Here is a 22,890-nt window from a genome sequence, read left to right as displayed (position 1 = left end):
TCTAGGGATGGTGACTCCATCATTACCCTGGGCAGCCTGTTCCAGTGCTTGACCATGCTTTCAATGATGAAATTTTTCCTAATAGCCTGTCTGATCCTCCCCTGGTGCAAGCAGAGGCCGTTCCCTCTTGTCATATGGACACCTGAACGGAGGCTGTGGTGAGGTGGGGGCCGGTCTCTCCTGCCGTGCCTGCAGTGAGGGGACCAGAGGAAACGGCCTCAAACTGAAACAAGGTAGATGAAGATTATTAAGATTAAATATTATTTTTTTTCTGTTAGTGAGGTCAGGCATTGGAATAGGTTGCCCAGGTGGAGTCACTGGACTGGAGTCCTGGAGGTGTTCAGGAGGAGTCTGGATCTGGCGCTGGGTGATGTGGTTCAGTGGTTTAGGTGTTGCACTAGCAGTGCTGGGCTGACGTTAGGCGTGATGATCTCAAAGGTCTCTTCCAGCCTTGATTATTCTGCGATCCTTTTTAAGACCCCGAGCAGCTTGGCCCCCCACACGTAAGCAGCCGCTGCGCTGGTGAATCTCTCCACAGCCCCGCGCGTTCCCGCCCCTCAGCGGCGAGTGGCTCCCTTTGTTACCGGACGGCCCCGCGGCTCCCTCCGCTCCAGCTCCCGATCCCTCACGGCCCCGCCGGGACCGCAGCCCGCGCGCAAGCGCGGAGGGGCCGCGCAGGCGCGCAGCTCCGGGGCGCGCGGGCGGCGCTTCCCCGGGGCGGGCGCGGGCCGAGGCACCGCGCGGGGCGCTCGGAGCGGCCCAGCCCCCGCCCAGCCGGCCATTGTTCCCGGCCCGACTCCGCCGGGAAGTTTCGGCCGCGTCCCGGCTCCGCTCCCCGCCGGGGCGGGGCGCGGGGCGGGGGCGGGGGGCCGGGGCCCCTTTGTCGCCTCCTCCCCGGCGTGCGGCGGCCGGCGCGGGGGGCGAGGCTCACCATGATGGCGGCCGAGGCCGCGGGGGAGGAAGGCGGCTCTGGCGCTTCGGCCGGGACGGCGGTGGCCGGGGCGCCCGGGGAGCCGGGGCAGTGCCTCGCTGTGTGCCGGGGCAAGGCGCCGGGGCCGCAGGGCCCGTTCCCGGCTGGCGGCGGTCCCCCGGGCGGGCCGGCTTTGTGCTCCGTGCTGGGGCTGCTGGAGCTGGGCGCGGGGCCTGCCCCTACGGCCGCCGATCCCGGCACCGCCGGCTTCCCCCCACTGCCGCCGCCGCCGCCCCCCTTGGCCGGGGGGCTGGGGACAGTGGACGAAGGGGACTCGCTGGACGGGCCGGAGTACGAGGAGGAGGAGGTGGCCATCCCGCTCAACGCGCCCCCCACCAACCAGTGAGTACCCGCCGGGCCTGGGGAGCGGGGGCCGCGCCGGGGAAAGTGTGTCAGACGGCTGGAAGTCCCACAGAAGTTCCGCGTCCCACCCCCCTCGCCTTCCCTCCCTCCCTCTCTCGGTTCCGCTTCAGCAGGAAGGCTGATGCACCGGGACACTGCCCGGGGAGCCCCAGCCCGGGCGAGGGACACCCGCTTTCCGCAACCCGGGGGGTGAACGGCGGCAGGAGAGGTCGGATTCCTTCCCCTTCACCGAGAGTTGATGTTCCAGTGGTGATTGGGATCAGCTCCTAGGGAAAAGGGCGCTCGAGTTAGTTTTTTGCAAGTTTTCATTGCGATAGTGCAGGCTGCCAGGAAGAGTGAGTTATTCCGGTTGTGGATTAAGCTACTATCGGGGAAACTTTTCCAATCTCTGGTAGCGCCTTCTCCCTAGAGCCATAACTTCATTTTTTTAATAAAAGGAAGAAAAGCTAAACATGGCACAGAATACTTAATATATCATGTAATCATGTTGTATTGCATTGCCTTCTACTCAAAAAAGTAACGCTTTTCTTTTCCATTTCATACACGCACACGGCCAAAGTAATGCGCACGTTTGGTCTTTTTAACAGTTCAGGCAGTCTGGGACAATGGATTTAAAATGGATTAAATTCAGTTCCGTATTTTAAAGTGTTGACAGGGGATATTTTTATAAATGGTGTCTAACTGTCTTGCTGCTCAACTAATTTAAAATAAAGTTGTTTGCAATTAGGTGATGTTTGGCGAGAGGAGACAATTGGAATAAACTGTAAACCTATAGTTAGGTTTTCTTGTATTTATTCATACATTAGGTTAATCAGGATTCCTGCAGTTCTGGTAATAGAAGGGATCTTGCACTAGAGGCAGACTATTTCTTTGTTTATATTGTGTGAAATATAAGATCAGATAATGTTATGTAGAATCCATGTAATTAGTAAGTACTCTAAAAGCAGTCTTTGGGTTTCACTATAGAAAATCTGCAGGTTTACAGAAAGTACTTGTAGGGCTTGTGTCAGAACAAAAAATAACTGTTTTCTCCTATATTCTTACCATATTCTCCCCAGAATGAAATTGCTTCAAAGGCTTACATTCTTTCATCAGTGTCTAAATATGTTGTTCCTGAAGCTATGGCAAGTATACTGGATAATGTAGGGAGCTAAGATACAGTTATCTTTATATATATATATATATGTCAGTTAATTTAAAAACCCATCTGAATTTTGGGATCTTTCTTAAATTCTCTCATAACTCCACTGTCAGACTTATCTTCTGCATTGTCACATACTTTCACGATTTCAGGAGCTAGTGTCTTTGTATGTAAAACATAAACTGTAACACTGTAGTATTTTTTTTTAATTAATCTCTCTAACCTTGATAGGCTTTCTGGCAGTACATTATTCTTTTAATTCCTGGACTTGTGGAAGTTTGTAAATATTAAGGCCTTGCTTTGTGAAGACAGTCTTTGAATAGTCTTAAACTTGTAGAATTCCTTAGTGAGCTAGAAATAGGACTAGGCAGATTTGACAGAAATGTGGGAAATAGAAGCATGTAAAAAGCAAATGCTTTTCAGTCTTGTGTACCAAGCTGGTGAAGTACAGGATTCTGCTTTTCTGGTTTTCTCTGTGAAAGTTCAGACTGCTTTTGTCAGACCTGGCTAAGTTCCTCAGCGAACTGAGGAAAAAGCCAAAAAGCAAGGAAAGCAGGGTAATTATTTATGAGCAATCACTTGTTTGATGCTAAATAATTGTTACCACACTGACAGTTTTGAATGGGTTTTGCAGTTAGAATATTGTCTTATAAGTCATATGCAAGCATGATGGTTTAACTTTCACAAAAGAGGATGTCAGGTTTCTGACGAGAAGGACAGGCTAGGGGAACACTGCAGCCCTGATTTTGTCTTGGCTCAGAAGGCTACTTACCTTATTTAAAGGGGCATTGATGTTTATAGAGCACCAGGGCTTAGCTCTGTAGCTCTAAATGTTTTTCTCTTGAAGATTCTTAAGTACAGAAACAGATAAGAAGTAAAATACACTTAAAAATTGTTTCAGAAGTTTATGCCTCCAAATATTTAGCCTTCTCCTTTATAGTTTTTATCCTTGATGTGTGACTTTTCCATAAAAAAATTAAATTGGCTGATTATTTAGAAGATTTTTTTCCCTTTCATTCATCTCTTATTTATTCTTTGCAGTGTCAGTTTTTACCGTTCTCAGTTAAGTCATACAACTGGCATATGTCAGTAGTAAATTCTGTCCTTTCAGTCCTACTTTTTTATTTTGGAAGTGCCATTTCTTTGTAGTTATACCATCTGCTTCTGTGTAGTTGAACTCTCGATTTATTACCAAAGCCACAGATCAATATTATCCATCATTGCATACAAGGAAAGCTCCAATGTAAGTCTTTAAGAATGGAAATTGATCTTGAAATTTAAACTTGTGTTCAATTTCTCTGGTTGGATGTGATTGCAAACTGCTGTTCCATTTGTTTAAATATGACTGCCAGCTCCACCCTTTCCCACTTCCTCCTAATTCATTCAGTTTTTATAGGAGAAATGCAGGGTGGCTTGTGGATAATTCCATGATTCTGTCACATGGTTTTGTCTTAGTTGCTTATAATATGTTATGGGTACATCAGAAAATTAAGAATGCTCTTCACTCCTGGCCTTGCTCTGTGTGATACAAAATTACTGTTCTCTATAGGAATGAAAAGGTGTTAATTCTTTTAGAATTGTGACGACTCACTAGGCTTCTTTTCCTTCCCATAGACGTGCATCATGTTTCAGGATTTGCTGAATGATTGGTTACTGACTGCAGGGAGAACTATCTGGTAAATGTTGCTGCTGGTTTTTTCAGGTTCATACTACAATTTTAGATTAGGCTTTTAAGTTTAAATAAAAAAAATTAAAGCATTCTTCACAAACTTAGACACAGCTTTATCACTTCTTCTTCTCCTAGCTTGTTTTATAATTTAAAAAAAAACCCAAAGCAAACAAAAATGCCTAAACACAAAACAAAATATGAGTTCCCAGTCTCCAAGTTCTAGGCCATAAAGATGTTATAGACAAATGCTTTTTTAAACATGAAAAAGCTTTTAAATACTGTAAAGTTGGCATTCTGTCTTTCACAATAAGTAACGTGAAGAGATGGGAAGCAAAGCAGATGCGAGTTCTACACTTCCCATCAGGATGCTGTAAATATAGTTTGTTGTGGGAGGTCAGGATATGTCCATCTTTGCTAGCAAGCACCTAATGTGCTTAATTTCCGCTTGTCTTTTTCATGTACCTAAGGAACATGTTAGTGTTAGTGTTTTCTTTAATTTTGGAGCAGTGGGAGAATGTGTTAGCATGTAACACGTGTTACATGTGTTAGCATGTAACACGTGTTACATGTGTTAGCATGTAACACGTGTTACATGTGTTAGCATGTAACACGTCCTCTTTATGCATGAACTCAAAATCTCCCAGTAGGGTTGATTTATTTTTTTTTTTTTTAATCTTTGATCTGGAGTGAAACTGGCTTAACTGTCTATTCACTGTGTGTGTGTTTTCATATTTTTCTGGAGCACAGCAGTGATGTGTTTATATTGCAGCTTAATGCTAGGTGGGAGGCACAGGATGCTAGGAAATAAAATGAGTAACTTTGTGCTTGTTTAGGTCCCCTGCCTTCTATCCCATTTGCAAAGCTCAATGACAGAGGCTGAACTAGTGTAAGGAAATGCCTTCAGATTTAGTGAATGAATGCTGGTTCAGTTATTTATATATTTGATTTAAAATCTTAGTTGACAATATTGATTTAGATCCTAGTGTAGCATTAAGATGCTAGGAACAGTTCCAGTATTCTAGGAGAAATGGCATTTTCATGTGATGTTTTTAAGCAGTGGTTATCAGTTTGAAATGGAAATCAATTGAACTGTGAAAGTGGTCAATCACACAAAATAAAATAGGCTGTCAAAATAACGCCTGGTTAAAACAAATCTTGCCCAAAGCAGATGTACTCTTACAATCACTCTTGGTGCCTGTTGAGGCAACATAATGAGAAAAAGAGCTGAAGACAGAGGTGGGTAGAGAAATATAAATAAGCATTGATTGCATGAAAGTAGAACATTTTTCCACCTGAACACAGTGAAGTTGTAGTGTCTTCACGTGAGAGTTGGAAGTGTCAAGTTCAGAGTTCTGCACCATTTGTTTGTTTCAGAAGATCATGAAAAGAAATTTTGTTCCGAATAATGGTGAAAGGCCCTTTTACAGACTGATGAATGAATCTGTTGCACTGGAAACTGAGGGGAAATAATGTTGGCATGATCGGTTAGGTACTGTATTAAAAAAAAAATGAAATATGATATAAATTGATTTTGGCGTACGAGGTTTCTTCTCTTTTTAGCACTTAATGTAGTTAGCAGTGAATATTTTCCTTTTTATGTAATGAGTTTCTTTATTAATTCCTGTTCTCTATGGCAGGGAAACACCTTATTTTTCTCAGGTTGGTGGATAATGTCCTATTGGGGCTACTTACAGAACAGACCTGAATATAAATCTGTTTTTAGTTCTGGCTAAATGTGTGGTATTAGAAGTGTGATCTTCAATGAGTGGTAAAACACAGTGGGGCAGCATCGTACCTAACCCCATACAGGAAGTGAAGCTGTAAGTAAACTGAGTGTGTTGGTTACATAGGTAAATGAAAGCTTCAGATAAAGAAAACCAGAAGAGGGACAGCATTTGAAGCTAGAAAAAGTTTGAGGAGGATTTTTCAGTAGTTTAGTCTGTATTTCTAGTTAACATCAGACGATGTCATTTTGTTTAAACAGTGATGAGAGTCTCTTGACCTGCTCTTTATTTATGTTTTATTTTGTGTCATAGAGTGACTCCCAGAATATCAGTGTGGGACTTCCACACTTCATCAATTGGCCTGCCCTATTGAGAAGCGTAATATCATGCTGTATTTTTGATCTTTTTTTTCTAAATGTTTTATGGCTGTGGAAGAAGGAGGAACACAAATTTTACAGTGGGGGAGTGGGTCTCTTCAGCATAGGACTACATTTTCTTACATACCTATCTTTCTCCCTTAACAAAACCAAAAAAAAGTCTTGGTATTTGTCTTGCTGGTAGACACAATAGGAGAGAGGAGAAGAGATCTTGATTTAACATGATCTTTGTGCTGCACTGAAGTATTGCAGTATGGGTTCCTCAGTGTCCCTCCAGAGTACCGTCAGTACAAGTAAAATGTTATCAATGCTTGACAAGGTGTAGATACTTGACTAGCTTTATATAATTTTATATACTATGTAAAGACTGAAGGTAGTCTTTAACAGTTTTTGTTTTTAAGTAAAATACCTGCTTTATCCCTCTGGATAGTGATAGAGCAGAAAAAAGTTTCTGTTATTATTTGAGTCTGTGTATAAATTTTGGTTTGTGCTGAGAGGATTTATGAGGGGAAAATTGTGCTTAACCAACCTTAGAGCCTTCTGTGATGAGGTTATTGGCTTGGGAGAAAGGGAGAGAGTTTAGCTTAACTTTAGTAAGGCTTTTGACACCTTCTTCCATAGCCTCCTCACAGACAAGCCCACAGTGTACAGGTTAGGTAAAAGGACAGGCATCTCACTGAAAACTTGTTGAATGACTGGGAACAGAGGGTGGTGATTAGCAGCACAAAGTCCAGGTGGAGGCAAGTCACTGGTGGTATTCCCCAGGGTGCATCCAGGGGCCAATACTATATAACATTTTGATTAATGAACTGGATGCTGAGACAGAGTGCGTGCACCCTTAGCAAGTTCGCAGACAATGCAAAACAGAAAGGGATAGCAGCTGCATCAGGTGGGTGTGCTGACATCCAGAATGATGTGGGCAGGCTGGAGAATTGGGCTGCAAGGGATCTTGTGAAGTTAAACAAAGGAACTGCAAAGCTCTGGCAGTGGGGAGTAGTAATTTCAAGCACCTAGTGGGGCAGAGCATTTGGAAAGCAGCTCTGCAGAGAAGGATGTGGGCATCAGGACCTGAGCAGAGCCACCAGTGTGCCTACATGGTGAAGAAGGCTGATGTTGTCTTGGGCTGCATTGGGAGAAGCATTGTCAGCAGCTTGAGGGGGATGATCCTTTCCCTCCGTGATGGTGAGACACATCTAGGCTGTTGTGTCTGGTGCTGGGCTCATCAGTACAAGAGAGACATGGACCTACTGGAAACAGTCCAGTGCAGGGCCATCAAGGTGATGAAGGGTCTGAATCATCTGTCAGATTAAGAGAGGCCAAGAGAGCTGGGACTGTTCTGGAGGAGTCTTGAGTGGGTCTTAAACATGAGTATAAAGATCTGATGGGTTGGGATGAGATGAGAGAGCCAGACTAACCTCAGTGGTTGCTGTGACAGGTCAAGAGGCAATGGAGACAAATTAAAAAACTTGAATTTCCATCTAAATACAAAAGAATTATTATTTTTTTTAATGGTGGAGGTTGTCAAACAGTGATAGAAATTGCTGAGAGTGGTCATGGAGTCTCTGTAGTTGGAAGATGTTCATAACCCAATGGAAGATGTCCCTGAGCAACTGGATGTAGCTGATCCTACCTGTACAGCGGGGGGGGGGGGGGCAAGGTTGAACTGGATGATCCCCAGTGGTTACCTGTGGTGATTCTATCTAGATGTATAAAAATACTGTTTATAGTTGAGGATCCATGTTACAGACCTATTTGATGAAAATCATTCCTTGAAGTAGTCAGGACAGTAGCTAAGAGGGAAGATTTGTAATGAAAGTACAAGGAATATTTAGGTTGGCAAAAAGAGTATTTCATTACTTTCTATATAGGCATATGTCTTAATTTCTGCTGTAAAAGCACAAGAACTTGCCTTTTAAAAAGGGTCTTTCTAAGCTACCTAACAGTGCTATTTAAATATTGATTAACTTGTTCCAGTTACCTACCATTTCCTTCTAAGGTATGTTTTGATTACAATTGGCTAGCATGTAGAAATTAATGTATACAAATGAATGTTGCTAGATTAACTTAAAAGCTCCAGTTGTATTTTAGGAATGGAGTATTGAGGTCTCCAGGACACTTAGTGTATCCAGTGGGTGTTATGGTAAGTTAGCAGTCTGATTCTTATGATGATCAGACCCTAAAAAATTCATTTTCATGTTCAAATTTCAGTATTTTCAACCGCTTCTCAGGCCACTTTCATACCAAATCAATTGTTTTTGTTAGTGTTTTGTTTTTTTGCCAAACTGAAATAGCAATAGTTGTTCATCCTCAAGTGGTAATTGTTTGGGTTTTTTTGTGAGTATAAAGTTTCATCAGGGTTGGAATATACAGAACCATAGAACCAAAAAATGGCCCAGATTAGGAGGGACCTTGGAAGATCCTGTGTCCCACCCTTTTGTGGGAAAGGGAGTCTCATCTCATCTCATGGCTGGGCTTCGTGAACGAAGATTTGGGAAGGGCCCTACCCACGTTTGTTGCAAGTGCGTTGGTGGCTGAAAAGGCCAATACGAGATAGACACGTCCGGTTGCAAAAGGCACAGCAGAAAGACTCCTTAGGTGGTAAATTCTGCAAGGCACGATTCTTTCTGCGTTGCCTTTTCTCCTCAAGGGTGATCCTGCGTGTGTTCTCAAAGGAAGCAGCAGCGTTATAGATGGTGTGTCTCCAGACCTCCCGACTGGAGGCCAGAGTAGACCAGTTATGGTGATCAATATGGCCAAGGCTGAGATGTTGTTTCAGGGAGTCCTTGTATGGGAAAGGGAGTATAGCTGAGATTATCTATCATTCTGTCCAGTCACATCTTGAAAACCTCCAGTGAGGTTTTTCTTCCTCCTGAGGGAGTTTAAATGAATAACTTTAACTACTGGAACACTGTGATGAGATGCCCCTGAGCCTTCTCTTGTTCAGCGAGAAGGGACCAAGCTCACTCTTTTGTCACAGGGCAGGTTTTCCAGCCCTTTGTTCATCTTTTTGGGCCCTCCTTTGGGCCCTCTCCAGTCTGTTCACATCTTCTTGACTTGTGTGGAGCAGAACTGGACACAGTCCTCCAGTGGCAGCCTCACAGCTGGGTGGAGTGGGATGATCACCATCTAGATTTAGCCAACCTTTAATGATCAATTCAGGAATCATATGGTAATTATGTGTAGATTTGTGTAAGATGTTTCTATGAAATTTTGTTCTCCTTCTTTATTGTTACTATTTTTAGCCCACCTCTTGCTTTCCATAAAATTATGCATATGTATGTAAATATTCAGCCATGTGTAGCACATGCCCAATAGGATATTCTGTCTATGGCTGATTAGGTTTTCTATGGTTATTTTATAGATAAATTGCATCATTTTTTATATGTAAAATTTAATAGTAAACAAAAATCAATCAATTTCTTCTCAATATTGCCATCTTAGAGTTAGCACCAGAGATGTTACAAGATTCAAGCTTGGATACCTGCGTAATTCAAAGGGGTGATAGAGAAGTGTCTTTCTCCCTCTAGAAGCAAAATACTACCAAGCCTCTGTAGTAGTCATCTCAATTATTCAAATCTAGAAACAGGGTTTTTTTTCCTCTTCTTACTTGTATACACAATTTTATGTCATGTCATTAGATTTGTTGTGTATGGGTTGTACTCTCTACAAACTGTCAGGGTTTTCTCATTATAGAAGCAGTTATCTATCTGTGGGTGTGACACATCTCTCTAGAGAGGCAATCCACCTTGCAGGAGGAGGTGAGAATGAAACACAAAACCAAAACCTGTGCTTTGTTAGTGAGAGTGAGGTGGAAGGAGGAGAGAAAGGTGAAGGAGCCTCTGGTAGATTTAATGAGGGTAATGGCTGACAAGTTGAAGAACATCTTAGAATTTCCTTAATTATTGTAAAAAAGTATCTGCTTATTTGTGTAGTACTATTAACATTATTTCTGTAGTAGTTACTCCCAGTTCAAACAGAAAAAGGTGCATTTTTGACCTGAGGGCCCAATTAACATAGCATGTAAAAATGGGAAGTTTCTAGCTAAAACCTTCAATGAATTCCAGAATTCATTTCCTAATCTGATCCTTCAGTAGGAAAAATGCAAGCTGTTTCAAGAGCTATTTTTCATCAGGTTTAGCTGTATTTCACTTGCTTATTGGTGGCTCTTGCAAAAAATGAGATAGACAGTCAATCTTTTCAGTGCTGGATATTATGCTCTTGTCACATCTCTGTCAAAGTTATAGCATTATTTGCTACAGCAATTGAAACTTTTAGAACCTTTCTGCCCTTTGTGAAGTTATTTAAATGTATTCTTCTTCTACTGTATGCTTATTCTGCTCTTTCATCTTTGTGTAGTCTCTTTATTAAGACATACTGAGGTTTTTGTTTGATCTGTTTTGTTCATCTCAGAGCTCCTTTATCTTAGAGGTGCATCCATTTTAGCATATTTGCAGATCTTTTTCTGGTAGCAAGTTTTTTGTGATGTGGAGAGCTGCAAAGATTTGGTCAAAAATTGGTAACTACTGAATAGTAACTAACAAGACAGGAAGAGGAGGTGAATTTAGTGAAGTCTGACTGAAATTTAGTTTAAGCTCTACAAATTATGTGCATAAAGGCAGTAATCAGCCTTACAAATCTGATGGAAATGGGGGATAAAGTGCTAAAAGGCAGAGTCTGGATACAAATGGTAAAGCTAAGAATATGTTTTAGGCTGAGAGAAACTGTAAGACTGAAATGAAACTTGAACAGTGAATAGGAGCATTGAATCTTCAGATGGAAGGCTTGAGGGGAGCATGGTTGATGTTAACAGAATAAGAAGACATTCAAGATGTTTTGTTGTGTAATTTTCTCCTTTGTCTTCATGAAATTGTACTTGAGACTTCTGTGTGCCTTTTGAAATTGAGGATTTTCACCAGTTCTAGGTAATCTTTGCTGTTTTGCTTCTAATTGGAACAGAGCTCATGGTCTCAGGAGGTGGTAACAAGAATCTGTAATGTGTGAAAGGTGCTAAGGCAGTGTCTGAATTGCTAAAAGGGGGGCTCTGACGTGACTCCTTCAAGTTCTCTGTTGTTTTTAATGGGTTTTCTGGAAGCAGCAAGTTATGGCTGAGAAGAGCTGTGAGTGAAGTGGATATGACATTTAATGACTTTTTTTTCTGTGCACCATAGCTTTTTCTATATGGAAATAGAGAGGTCTGCAGCTGTTATCAACATCTGTATTTGTTCTAAAATGCTGAAATTCACTTTTTCTCCCCTTCTGCAATTTATCTTTTATTGTCTTGTCACTAACCTACTGTGTTCCCAAGTAAAAATTGCAGTGTACTGTAAGAGCAGAATTCTTTAGTGGAACAGCAAAACTTCATACTTGTGTTTCCCACATGTAAAAAGGAAATATGTAAATAAAAGGACTTGCTTGTACAGTGTGACATGCTTCCACGCACAATAGCAACTGACTCCTTCCACATGGTAAATTTACCATCTGCTACCTCTTTGTGAGCAGCCTGTGCCTTGCATGGGCCTTGTGTGTCCATGTTGGGGCCAGAAGCCCTGTTGCTGTGGGCTTGCTAAAGGGATGCAGCGTAGCTGCAGTCCTGCTCACAGCAGAGAGTGCTGGCTGGGCCTGATCAGACTGGTGTGGCTGGGTGTGTGGTACCCAGCATCTTCCTTGGAGCATATGAAAATTTAAGGATCTCTTGTTTGCATGCAGACCAAAGGTAACAGCTCTGACTGCAGTGCAGCTCATTCCATGAGGTTTATGATTTGGCATTTGGCTGTAAACCACTGGATGTAACTGTGACTGTATAGGGACCATTCTCTTGCACAGCTCTGTATTTCTTGGGTTGATGCATAAGCTGTTTGTGTTACTATTGTTTCTGCGTTCTGTCTGCTTGCTGTCATTAAGATCCTGATATATAGGGTTGGGGTTTTGAACATACTGCTTTTGATTTAAACTGGCAGATGGAAGTATTTTCATGCACAGTTTTTGACTGGTTTGTGAAACATGGAAGCCTATTATTAGTATTCTCTTAGAAGCAAAATAAAAACCAATTATATAAGTTTATTAAAGCAGATAGTTAAAACAGGTGGTCAGAGAAACAACCACCAGAATTGTGATCTGTAGTTGGTAGGACATTTTATGGTTGAATCATTTCATAACATTCTCTTACAAGGCTACTTAAGTTTTCTCTTTCAGTGCTTGTTGTAAAAGCAACTGTATTTTTAGAGCACTAGCTGTGATTTAGAATGTCATTGAATTGTTTGCTTAAAACACACTGAAAATAGTGGATTGTCAGCATGTAAGAAGTTGCAAAGTTAATGTTAGAAATACACAGGTGTTCCTAGAAAGGACTAGGCAGGCAAGCAGAGGCAACTAGAAATTATGGGGATCTTGTCTTTTGCAATGAGGGAGGATATACATCTAAGTGGTAGCGAATTATTGTTTTGAGTGCAGGCATTTGATAAGTCATAGCCACGTGGCAACTTCATGTTTGAAGAGCAAGGCAAGTTTTTTAAGTGATACCTTCCAATCCAAATCGTAATTCCTTTCATGAGACTTACAGTGCACTGTACATAGCACTTCCTTTTGCATCTGTTAAGAACCTATATGGTTAAGCATTGCTTCTGACTGTGAAAACATTAACCTTGAAGCTGTTTTGGTTGAAAAATACTGAAGTTGTTGGTCTTGACTTACAAAACTCAGAGGGAGAGGTGGTTTCTTTTGGTGTATTTTTGCAGAAATAGTGAGCTCAAGCTTCACTAATATACTTGATTGAAGGTTAAAAGGAAAGAATCTGGGACTTCATTTCATTTCAGAAATTATGGTAGTGTGGTCGTATCCTTCATAGTGTTTGCAGTCTATTTTCTGATGAAATTACAAATATGGCAGGTTCTGTAATTTACTCATTTCTGTTGTACTTTCTTTGGCACTGACTGTTGAAGGGATCTTTCTGTGTAACTGACAATACAGCATAAGTGTTCTTAACATTTTTCATCAGTGCTCGGTACATTCATCAGTATTCACAGAAAAATTGATCTATGGGTATATTTCAAAGCAAAAAAAAAACCCCACAGCAGTTTAACAGTAGTATTAAGAAAATATATAATGCAACTCCTTAGCTGAGCACTTAATATCCTTAAATCAAATCAAATACTTCAGTTTTGTAAAACAGTCTTTACTGCTTGCATCATTACCTTCAAGAACTTTGATATCAAATTTGCAGAGTGCATCTTTCTATAACACAGAAAACAGGCAATAAGTAGATGAATTATAAGATGTGCACTTCTGACCATGAAGTCTTTCAACACTCTTAGATTGTATATTGCTTGAATAAACTGGTTTTGTCTAGTGATAAAATTCTGCTCTCTGGAAAAATGTAGTTATTTCTTGACAAGCATTTTGCATATTCTAATGGTATCATACATACTTGCACTTGAGTGTGTATCCTGTTCTTTAAAGATGTGTGCTATCTACAGAGGCTTCCTGAGGATGATGTCGCTTGAACTGTTCTCTGTTATCATTGCTCAACACTGACTGCTTTGCTGCAATTTGTATTAAATTCAGGGTTAATATTTATCTCTGTGGGTAGTACTATATAGAGTAATTCGTGCATTACACTAATGCATAGTGAGCTGTAAAATATGGTGTTTTTTCCATCAGAAGTTAATATTTCAAATACCAACTCAGTGACACTGATTTTAGTTGCACTCAGAAGTTAACTCGATATTTTTATTTCAGAAAACAAACTTTTCCTTAAATGGGGCAGCAAGTAATTTTTAACCTTGCTTTACCAGGTAATAAATGTTTTCTGGTAGGGTTGATGTAAGATGGTTGAATGGGACAGAGTGCCTGTTCAGTGTTAGAGAAAGTGACCTTCCATATGTGGGCTATACCAATATATATATTGCTGTCACCAGCAAGGAGGGTGTTCTCCTTGTTCAAAGCTTCTGGACTGAAAATTGGAGCACCCAAGTTTGTGCTGTCATTGTTAGAAATCCCTGTCCCTTACAGAAAAGTTGATTGTTTTGTTTGCATATGATCCTGCCTTTTTTTTTTTTTCTCAGTAAATTTTTTATTGGTAATTTCTGTTCTTACTAAGACTTCCACCTTCCTCATTTTGAAATTGTGCCTTTTTTTTTTAGTTTGGCACTGTAATACATGTGTTTCTCAAAAGAATTAAGATTATTTTTCTGATGTGGGTGATAAATAAGAACAAATAAAAGCACAGTAAACCTATTGTTAGTTTAAAATAGACTTTATGGAATGTTGGTTTCCTTGAATTTCTTGATCAGGAAAGCTTCTTGTATCTCTAGGCAGTTTCATACTTTGTGAAAGTCAGGCTATCCAGGAAAGCAGAGCCCAGTGGTGACATGTGCTGGGAACAAACTCACTCGAGTTTCACCTATGCTGTGCACACTGACAAGCAGAGTATTTTATCCTAGGTACTTCAAAACTGACAGTTTTGATTTTGTTTCATTTCCTGAAGGACCTTTCTGGGAGGGGAAGTATGATCCACTTTTTTGTGGACCATCTTTGAATGACAGGTTTCTGTTCACAAGGCTGCTGTGCCCTGGAATGGGATGACGCAGGATCTCGGTAATGTAACTTGGCCTGCAGCGGTCTTAAGTGCTGTGTGTTGCACATACACAACAGTGCTCTTTCTGGTTGAACTTGTTTTGATCAGGATGAGGAAGGAGAGGCAAATGAGACCTGTATTAGCAAGCACATGGCTTTGCCAGGGTAAACAGTATCTGTGCTGGTGCTGCTTCTACTGGTATAATGATTTTTACTAGTTTAGTCTATCTGATTTTTCTTTTGACAAAAGCTCTCAAAGCTTTGGCTTCCATTTTGTAGAAGAAAAATGCATCTGATCAGATTTTATCAACAATTTAGCTATTGATTTTTTTTTGGAACTTCAATTTGTGATATATTTGATATTCTTGCATATATTAGTTCAAAAGGTCATTTACATATCTCTTCCAAATTGCATTTTTGTGACTCTTGCAAGACATATGTGAAGTGTTAGAACTAAAAGGCACATGATCTGAAATAGTGAAGTATTTAAATTGTCTAAAACAGTGGCTGTTTGGAAGGTGATGTTTTCTTGAATGTAAAAATTAAAGTTTGAATTAAGCAGAGTTAGTTGGTGGAGCTAATGAATTATTACAGTATATAGCTCTGGAACATGCTGTGGCTTTGTGAAGGTGGTGAGAGCAATGGTTGGCAATGTTTGAAAAGTACTCTCCATTGCTGCCTTTTTTTTTTTTTTTAAGGAAGTAATATTTGATCATTTTGGATAGAACAAGGGTTCTCACAAAGGCTTGTAAATAAACTGAGTAAGGTGATTGAATGCTTGAATGATAACAGTAGATTGAAGTATTCCCTTGTTGTACTTTGCAGTCTGTGATTTGCTGTGCATCAGCACTCATTTTCAATTGATAGGGTACACATCGTGATTAGGAAAGATGGCTTTGGGGCTGGATGGTGGTCTGGTGGCTGCTGTCCCATTCACAGGCTTTGCTGCAGCAGTATCTCTGTCAGCTGATAAGCAGGCTGATACCATGCACTTCTCAGTTTGTGCTTTTGAAATATCCAGCATGAACTAAAACCTGTGTAGGCTTAAAATGCAGGAGTCTTCCAAGTCAGATCACTCATCTCTGTTCCTGTTTAAAATAAGCAAATTAGGGAGGAGAAAAAAACTGAGGATACATATAGACCCTCCACCTTAGGGTGGTTCCTTGGGAAAAGCAGGTTATCTGAAAAACTTGGCTGTGTTAAAAGTATTGTTTATTAGAAATAGGTAAACTTGGAGGTTAAACTTGTAGCAATGTAATAACTTCGAAACAAAGCTTTGAAGTTACATCACTTTTGACTGAAATCTTTTGTTAGTTTCATAGATTTGTTGTGTGAGAATAAACAAAACCCTTAAGTTCTAAGGACACTCATTGTTACTCTTTTTCAGGTGGTATCATGGAAAACTTGACCGAACAATTGCAGAAGAACGTCTTCGACAAGCGGGAAAACCTGGAAGTTACCTTATTCGAGAGAGTGATCGGAGACCAGGTTCATTTGTGCTTTCATTCCTTAGTAAAACAAATGTCAATCATTTTAGGTGAGAATTAAATGTTTTATTTTGAATATTGTGATCCATTTTTTTTTTTTGTTTCAGAACTCAGTAGGGTGCAAGCAGAAAACTATCATTGTATTATAATTCAATATTTTTTACTCTTTATGCTTATGTTGTACAGCTTTTTACTTGTGTTTAATTGTTTTAAAATATGATGCTTAAAATTACTTTATAAAATAAAGAACTAAAGTGTCAGGAAAACGAAAATATCTGTATACAGAAGCTAGTCTAAAGTGGTTTTGAATAGGCTTTAAGCAACATACAGGCTTCATTAGTCAGTCAAGGAGATTGTTTTGAGTCTGTTCCATAGTAGTCATTGTAGCTCACATGGCATAGTTAAAGTGCTAGCACATCTGTTTGCTTCCTTAATTTGGAGGGGAAAAAATGAAAAAAAGAACCAGGAAAAAAAAAGGAAGAAAAAGAAGAAACAAAGAGGTATTTAATAACCAAAGCGTTTGCTGGAAACAGCTTTCAGCATGTGTTAGAATTAGTTGTTTGTAATACAAGTAGCTCTTTATCCAGAGTGGTAGCTTGGATTACTTTACCACTGTCAAACAAGTGTGCATTATGAAGTTTGTTTATTCCTTGGTGTAAATGAGGTGTATAGTGCTGACTAACCTTCTTAGAGCAGCTTGAAGGTTAGTCAGCAAGTGGAGTGCTGCAGTGTAATGTTCCTCTTTACAAAATAGGAAGGCAAATGCATTTCTTCAGCAGTAAAAGAAGTATTTGTCAGTTGTCTTGATCCTAACAAACAAGTTGGAAGCAAATACTTCTTACGAAGTTGGGAATTATCCAGAATACCGTTTTATAAGCCACTATGTGCATGGCTTGCAGATGTAGGGAGGTTTTGGTTGCACCTACTGTGTGATGAAGTGTGATTCAGAGGTCTTGATGTACTATAGCCGTGAAGGCATAATTCTACTAAGTGCAGACAATGTGACACACAGATAGTACCTTATGTTTGTATCTTGCCATCTGAGCTCTCAATTTCAGCTTCTCAGCTGTACTGATACACATACGGCAGCTGCTTCCTGTGTAGCAGTAGCAGAAAAGGAAACTCTGGCCATACTTGCCTTCTAGCGCTGTTTTGGAGTCTTGGATTATTTTTAAGAGCTTCTCCTTTTGAAGTCAGTGTCAGGCAATTGGCTGTTGGTTTATGCACCCTGTAAAAATGGGTGCATTTCGGATAGAAAATAATCAAATGATTTCCAATTCCCTAAGAAAAATATTTTTAATCCTTAAGGAATCATTCTTTCAGTTCTTTTGGTGTCCCTTGAAAGTTGTATACAGTCATATATGCAGCATGTTTTTGGTGAGTCAGTGATACAATATACTTTGAGACAATATATTTGTTTTTAATCTTTTCCTTCAGAGTTTTCGATGATTACAGAAGTCTTTCTGTATTTGCTAACTCAGTGTTCTGAAGAAAGGTTTCATTTATGCTTGATGAAATAATAATCCAAACCACTAAATTTCATTTAGAACCTGATCCCTGTTGAATAATTTGCCAAGAAATCTTAGAGAAAATCTGCTAAAACACCTAGCCTGTGTCCTTAGAGTTGTATTGACTCCCCTTGCAGTGCTATATGCTTATAAACTTTAATCTCCGAAGATTCATCTCTATGTACATTTTACGTCACTGTTTGGGAGAAATAATTTAGTTCAAATTAGGCATTAAAGAATCTCTGCTTTAAGAAGTATCACCAACCTTAAATAGTAATAAACAGTTCTGTAGGAAGTTAAATTACTGAAATGGTTGTGTAAGCTTTTTTCCATTAGTTATCAAATTTTTAATTTGAGTATAAAGGACATACTTTGATTATTCTGAAGTAATTTCTTAACGATTAATATGGATGCTAAGGTAACTGTAATGAAGGGACTAATTTTTGAAGGTGTTAGTTTTCTGTATTGTATAATCAAATGTAGTAATTTTTTGTTAAAATACTTTGCTACTTCATTAAATTTGTCTGTGATCATAAAAGGTGTATGTCCTGTATGATACAAATAATAATACTTTTGTGTCTACCAGTGCATTGCTTCAGTTTTCCAGGACACTCAACACATTTTTCTCCTTTTAGTTTCAGTTAGTTCTGACAAATGTACTGTCTTTTCTGTAAATCAGCACTTTCTTTAGATAGAAGACTGGTGTATTATGCAATATATATCTGTAATTTTTGATTAAATATTCATTAGCTAAGGTTTAATTAAATGTTTATAGAGATCCTGTAATACTGCATTTTGCTGCATATAGGCACTGTTTTAAGAATCAGACATGACCCTAATCTCCTTTTCTTTAAAAAAAAAAGGTAGCAAAAATTTTTCTAGTGTCAAACTTCTTTTTTTTTTAATTAACAGGATTATTGCCATGTGCGGGGATTATTACATTGGTGGACGTCGTTTTGCTTCACTCTCAGACCTGATCGGTTATTACAGTCACGTGTCCTGTTTACTGAAAGGGGAAAAGCTGCTATTTCCAGTAGCACCTCCAGAGGCAAGTAGTAACATTTTATAGCAAAATTCTGAATTGTAGCTTAACCTAAATGTTCTTAACTTTAATCAACATTCATAGTTATCTTTGGGAAAACCACTTCAGAAAGTTTCCTGTAGTTCTGCAAAGGCATGTGTGGAACTATAGGGAATATAAAAATGCATTTTTACTGATACAAAGTAGTGATTTAAAAAAACCCCACTATTTATTGAAAATATATAATAAGGAAGCTAGAGGTGTTGCAGTTATCTCCAAATGTAGTAACAGCATTTTAAGTAGACAGAAATAAACAAGAAAGTGTGCAGATCTTGGCTAATAAAGAGCACTGTTGTAATGTTACCTTCACTGCTCTGTGGTATCAAGCGATGGTTTCAAAATATGCAGTCTGGAGATAACCAAGGTTTCTTTCATGTGCCCATCCTTTAAACAATATAAGTAATTAAAATGAAACAAAACATTGCATAATATCCCACACAACAAAACCCAAAACCTAAATAGCAATGTTTCTAAATGTTAAACTTCTGGACATTTCTTTCAGTCTAAGTGAAAAAGAAGTTTAAAATGAGAGCTCTCTTAGCTAAGTGTATGAATTATGCATTTCCAGCTCTCAGTGGTTTTGAGCTTTGAAAGTTCAAAACTGGCAGGGGAGATATAAGTGATGTTACTAGTCCTTTGCCTCAGAATAGCATAATGCTGGGGAGAAGGATTCTACACTATAGAGAAGAGTATTATCTTTGATCTCTCCTCTTACATTGTAGCCTGTGGAGGACAGAAGGAGAGTTCGAGCAATTCTACCTTACACCAAAGTGCCAGAAACTGATGAAATAAGGTATGTTTGAATAATAGTAGTAGCTGCAAAATTCTCAAGAGTACTTACGAATACTGAGGATTTAAGTAGATGTTCATAGGCAAATACTGCCCAGCTGCATCTTTAAACTTAACACAGATTAAAGGATGATGCCTCTCTGTTCTTTCTTTGGAAATAACAATAAGACTTTTTATTCTCAGTATTTGTTTATATTAGTTGTAAGGGAAGGTACATTAAGTTTATAGAAATAAAATTAGTAATGTTATAGTTTTTAAAAGCCCTAGACTTTTACCAAAAAAGTAAGTTTGTGTGAAAGAATTCTGTGCGGAAATGCCTTATGTGAGTATGTGAAAGAAGTGAGCTAGGTTTTTTCCTGAACTGCCACAGAACTGTTAGTAGATAAAAAGTTCAAAGCAAACAATTCAAACCACTAGAAAGTGAACCTTGACTACTGATAAATTTAAGAAAATGGAAAAAGGGCCTTTCAATAGAAGAGCATTTTCTGGTTGCTTAGAATTGGTACTGCTTTCTTTAAATGGATTTTTTTTTCAGATAGAAAAGTAGGAGTATTTGAAAGAGATTTCTAGTGATTTCTAATCTTATTAAGGAGTAGTTCTGGTTTCTTAAGTAGATGTAATACACCAGAATTGGGAATTGGTTTGGCTTTGGGACTATAAGCCTAAAATGTAGCGAAAGGTATGAGAGCTTTATATCCTCTTTGGAAAGGAAATGTATTCCAAGGGTCGCAGTCCAGTCCTATGTGACCCTTTAAAAGATGATATGAGGATATTTGGTTTTGCGGTTATGCTTTTTAAGAAGGTGATAAGACAAGGAAGGGCCTTTCCAATGGCATATTGCAAATAAGGCTTCCTATTATGTGTGAGCATAAGAGAGACTGAGTCCATTAAGTGCCTTATTGCACCTACCAACTTAAGAGGAAAAAGCATTTTATTACTTTACTATTATCATCAGCTGGGACCAAAGTTCTCATTTTGTTCTAGGTTGAATTAATATGCTCATGAAGACATTATGCATTTCAGAGAATCTTGACCTAGAATTTTAATATCATAGTTAATATTTAGCAAGTTTGAAGTATTACTGAGTTAATTTCAGCCTGTGTTCTATGTAGTAACAGTACAGCTGATGGAATGTGTTCTTGTTGTCTGTCTTCTATTAAGGTTCAAAAGCAGCTGAATTTATTCTTTGTTTTCAATAGCGGTTTGTTGCTTTTTGTTCTTTAATTCTTGCTGTGTGCTATTGTTGAAGTTAATGCCTTTTCTGTTAACCTGTTTCAAATAAGAGAAATGCCATAGACATTTGCTGTGTAATTTTTGACTGAAATAGTAATTAATGAGCTTTGATCCTTTATTCCTTTTCCTGTACCCTAATGTGTCATGAAACTTGATTGAAAAATCGGTGCTGCAGTGAAAGGTTTTTATATGACCTGAGTTTGGAGTAAGGAGTAACCTACACTAACCTTCCAGAAATGAAACTCCCATTGACTAGGTGCTGGGTCCTACAGTTTGAGCACAACAACACCATGCAGTGCTACTGGCAGGGGGAAGCAGCATGAGCCAGCAGTGTGCCCAGGTGGCCAAGAAGGCCAGTGGCATCCCAGCTTGTATCAGGAACAGTGTGGCCAGCAGGACCGGGGAAATGATTCTTCCCTTGTACTCAGTGCTGGTGAGGCCACACCTGGAGTGTTGTGTCCAGTTCTGGGCCCCTCAGTTCAGGAAGGATATTGAGGTGCTGGAGCAGGTCCAGAGAGGAACAATGAGGCTGGTGAAGGGACTTGAGCACAAGTCCTGTAAGGAGAGGCTGAGGGAGCTGGGGCTGTTCAGCCTGGAGAAGAGGAGGCTCAGGGGAGACCTCATCACTCTCTACAACTCCCTGAAAGGAGGTTGTAGCCAGATGAGAGTCAGGCTGCTCTCCCAGGCAGCTAGTGACAAGATGAGAGGACCTAGTCTTAAGCTGTACCAGGGGAGCTTTAAGTTGGACATTAGGGGGAATTTCTTCACAGAAAGGGTGATTAGACATTGGAATGGACTGCCCGGGGAGCTGGTGGAGTCCCTGAAGGTGTTTGAGAAAAGACTGGATATGGCACTTAGTGCCATAGTCTAGTTGACAAGATGGTGTTCAGTCATAGGTTGGACTTGATGATCTCAGGTTTTTTCTAGTCTAGTTGATTTTGTGATTCTGTATGTTAATGCTTCCTATGCATTTCATGAAGCGAATCGTGCGGCTTCTCTGGTAGCTGTTCTACACTCTCTTTGTATCATTTGTCTTCATATGTAAGAACAGAAAGAACAGATATTCCACAGCTTCTATTATGCAAGATTATTTTTCAAGGAAAGGAATATTATTTTCTTGTAGACTACTGAGGGTTATTTTACTCGTGTTTAGTATTTGATCTCTCTTGATAAAAGAACAATGTTACTGTCTTTTAATATTGTTGTGGTGTTATTTTTGAAGTTGATAGCACTGAAGTATATATTAGATACCAAACATAAATAAAAAATACAAAAACTTTTATATAGCAGCCTCTTAACTGTGAGGAAAAATACACATGATATGCTTGGGGTATGAATTCATGCGTTTTTCACAAGTAGGTTTTCCCAAATATTTTGTGGAAATTATACTCAAGAATTCACTGTGTTTATTAAAGTTTATATTACGATCGTATCTCTGACTTAAATCTTGCTGTAACCCTCTTCAGTTTCCTTAAAGGAGACATGTTTATTGTCCATAATGAATTGGAAGATGGCTGGATGTGGGTTACAAACCTTCGGACAGATGAACAAGGTCTTATTGTAGAAGACCTGGTAGAAGAAGTGGTAAGTAATTTTTGTATTCAAATTTCTTAAGTGAATGAGATGCTTTTTGTAAAATAATATTTGAATGAACAAAAACTAGTGACATTTAGTTGCTTGTTTTCTAATTATGTACTTTTCTAAACCAAGTAATTTGATCTAGTAACTCTAGAATACTGCAACAAACCTTTAAGCCTAATTCAGTATCAAAAATGCCTATTCATGTGTTGTCCAAATACAGGTAGAAATAAATGGTACTGTAAATTTGCTAAGCACTTCCCTAAACTTGACTGTCCCGATGAAGAATCTGCTACTCATTTCAATTGCATTTCTTTCTTACCATTGCCATGAAATGTCAAACTCCACAAAATGTAATTTTGCATTATGGCAGGTCTTTCTCTTCATACTAGGGTGAAA

The 22,890-nt window shown here is 39.4% G+C and overlaps 1 protein-coding gene across 1 annotated transcript in view; it reads left to right on the top strand.

The window, feature by feature from the left end:
- The first annotated feature begins 917 nt into the window (after positions 1-917).
- The window catches only part of RASA1 (RAS p21 protein activator 1), a 53,355-nt gene continuing 31,382 nt past the window's right edge, over positions 918-22,890 (top strand). Inside the window, exons 1-5 of the mRNA XM_051782600.1 lie at positions 918-1,312; positions 16,203-16,352; positions 18,723-18,858; positions 19,614-19,684; positions 22,380-22,497. Coding sequence (XP_051638560.1) covers positions 933-1,312; positions 16,203-16,352; positions 18,723-18,858; positions 19,614-19,684; positions 22,380-22,497 — 855 coding nt within the window. The 5' untranslated portion in view covers positions 918-932. The remainder of the gene's footprint in view (positions 1,313-16,202; positions 16,353-18,722; positions 18,859-19,613; positions 19,685-22,379; positions 22,498-22,890) is intronic.

Source organism: Manacus candei, unplaced genomic scaffold (assembly GCF_025592945.1).
Source record: "Manacus candei isolate 608988 ecotype Guabito, Panama unplaced genomic scaffold, ASM2559294v1 h1tg000016l, whole genome shotgun sequence".
NCBI lineage: Eukaryota > Metazoa > Chordata > Aves > Passeriformes > Pipridae > Manacus > Manacus candei.
This window is presented reverse-complemented; position numbering and strand designations above follow the sequence as displayed.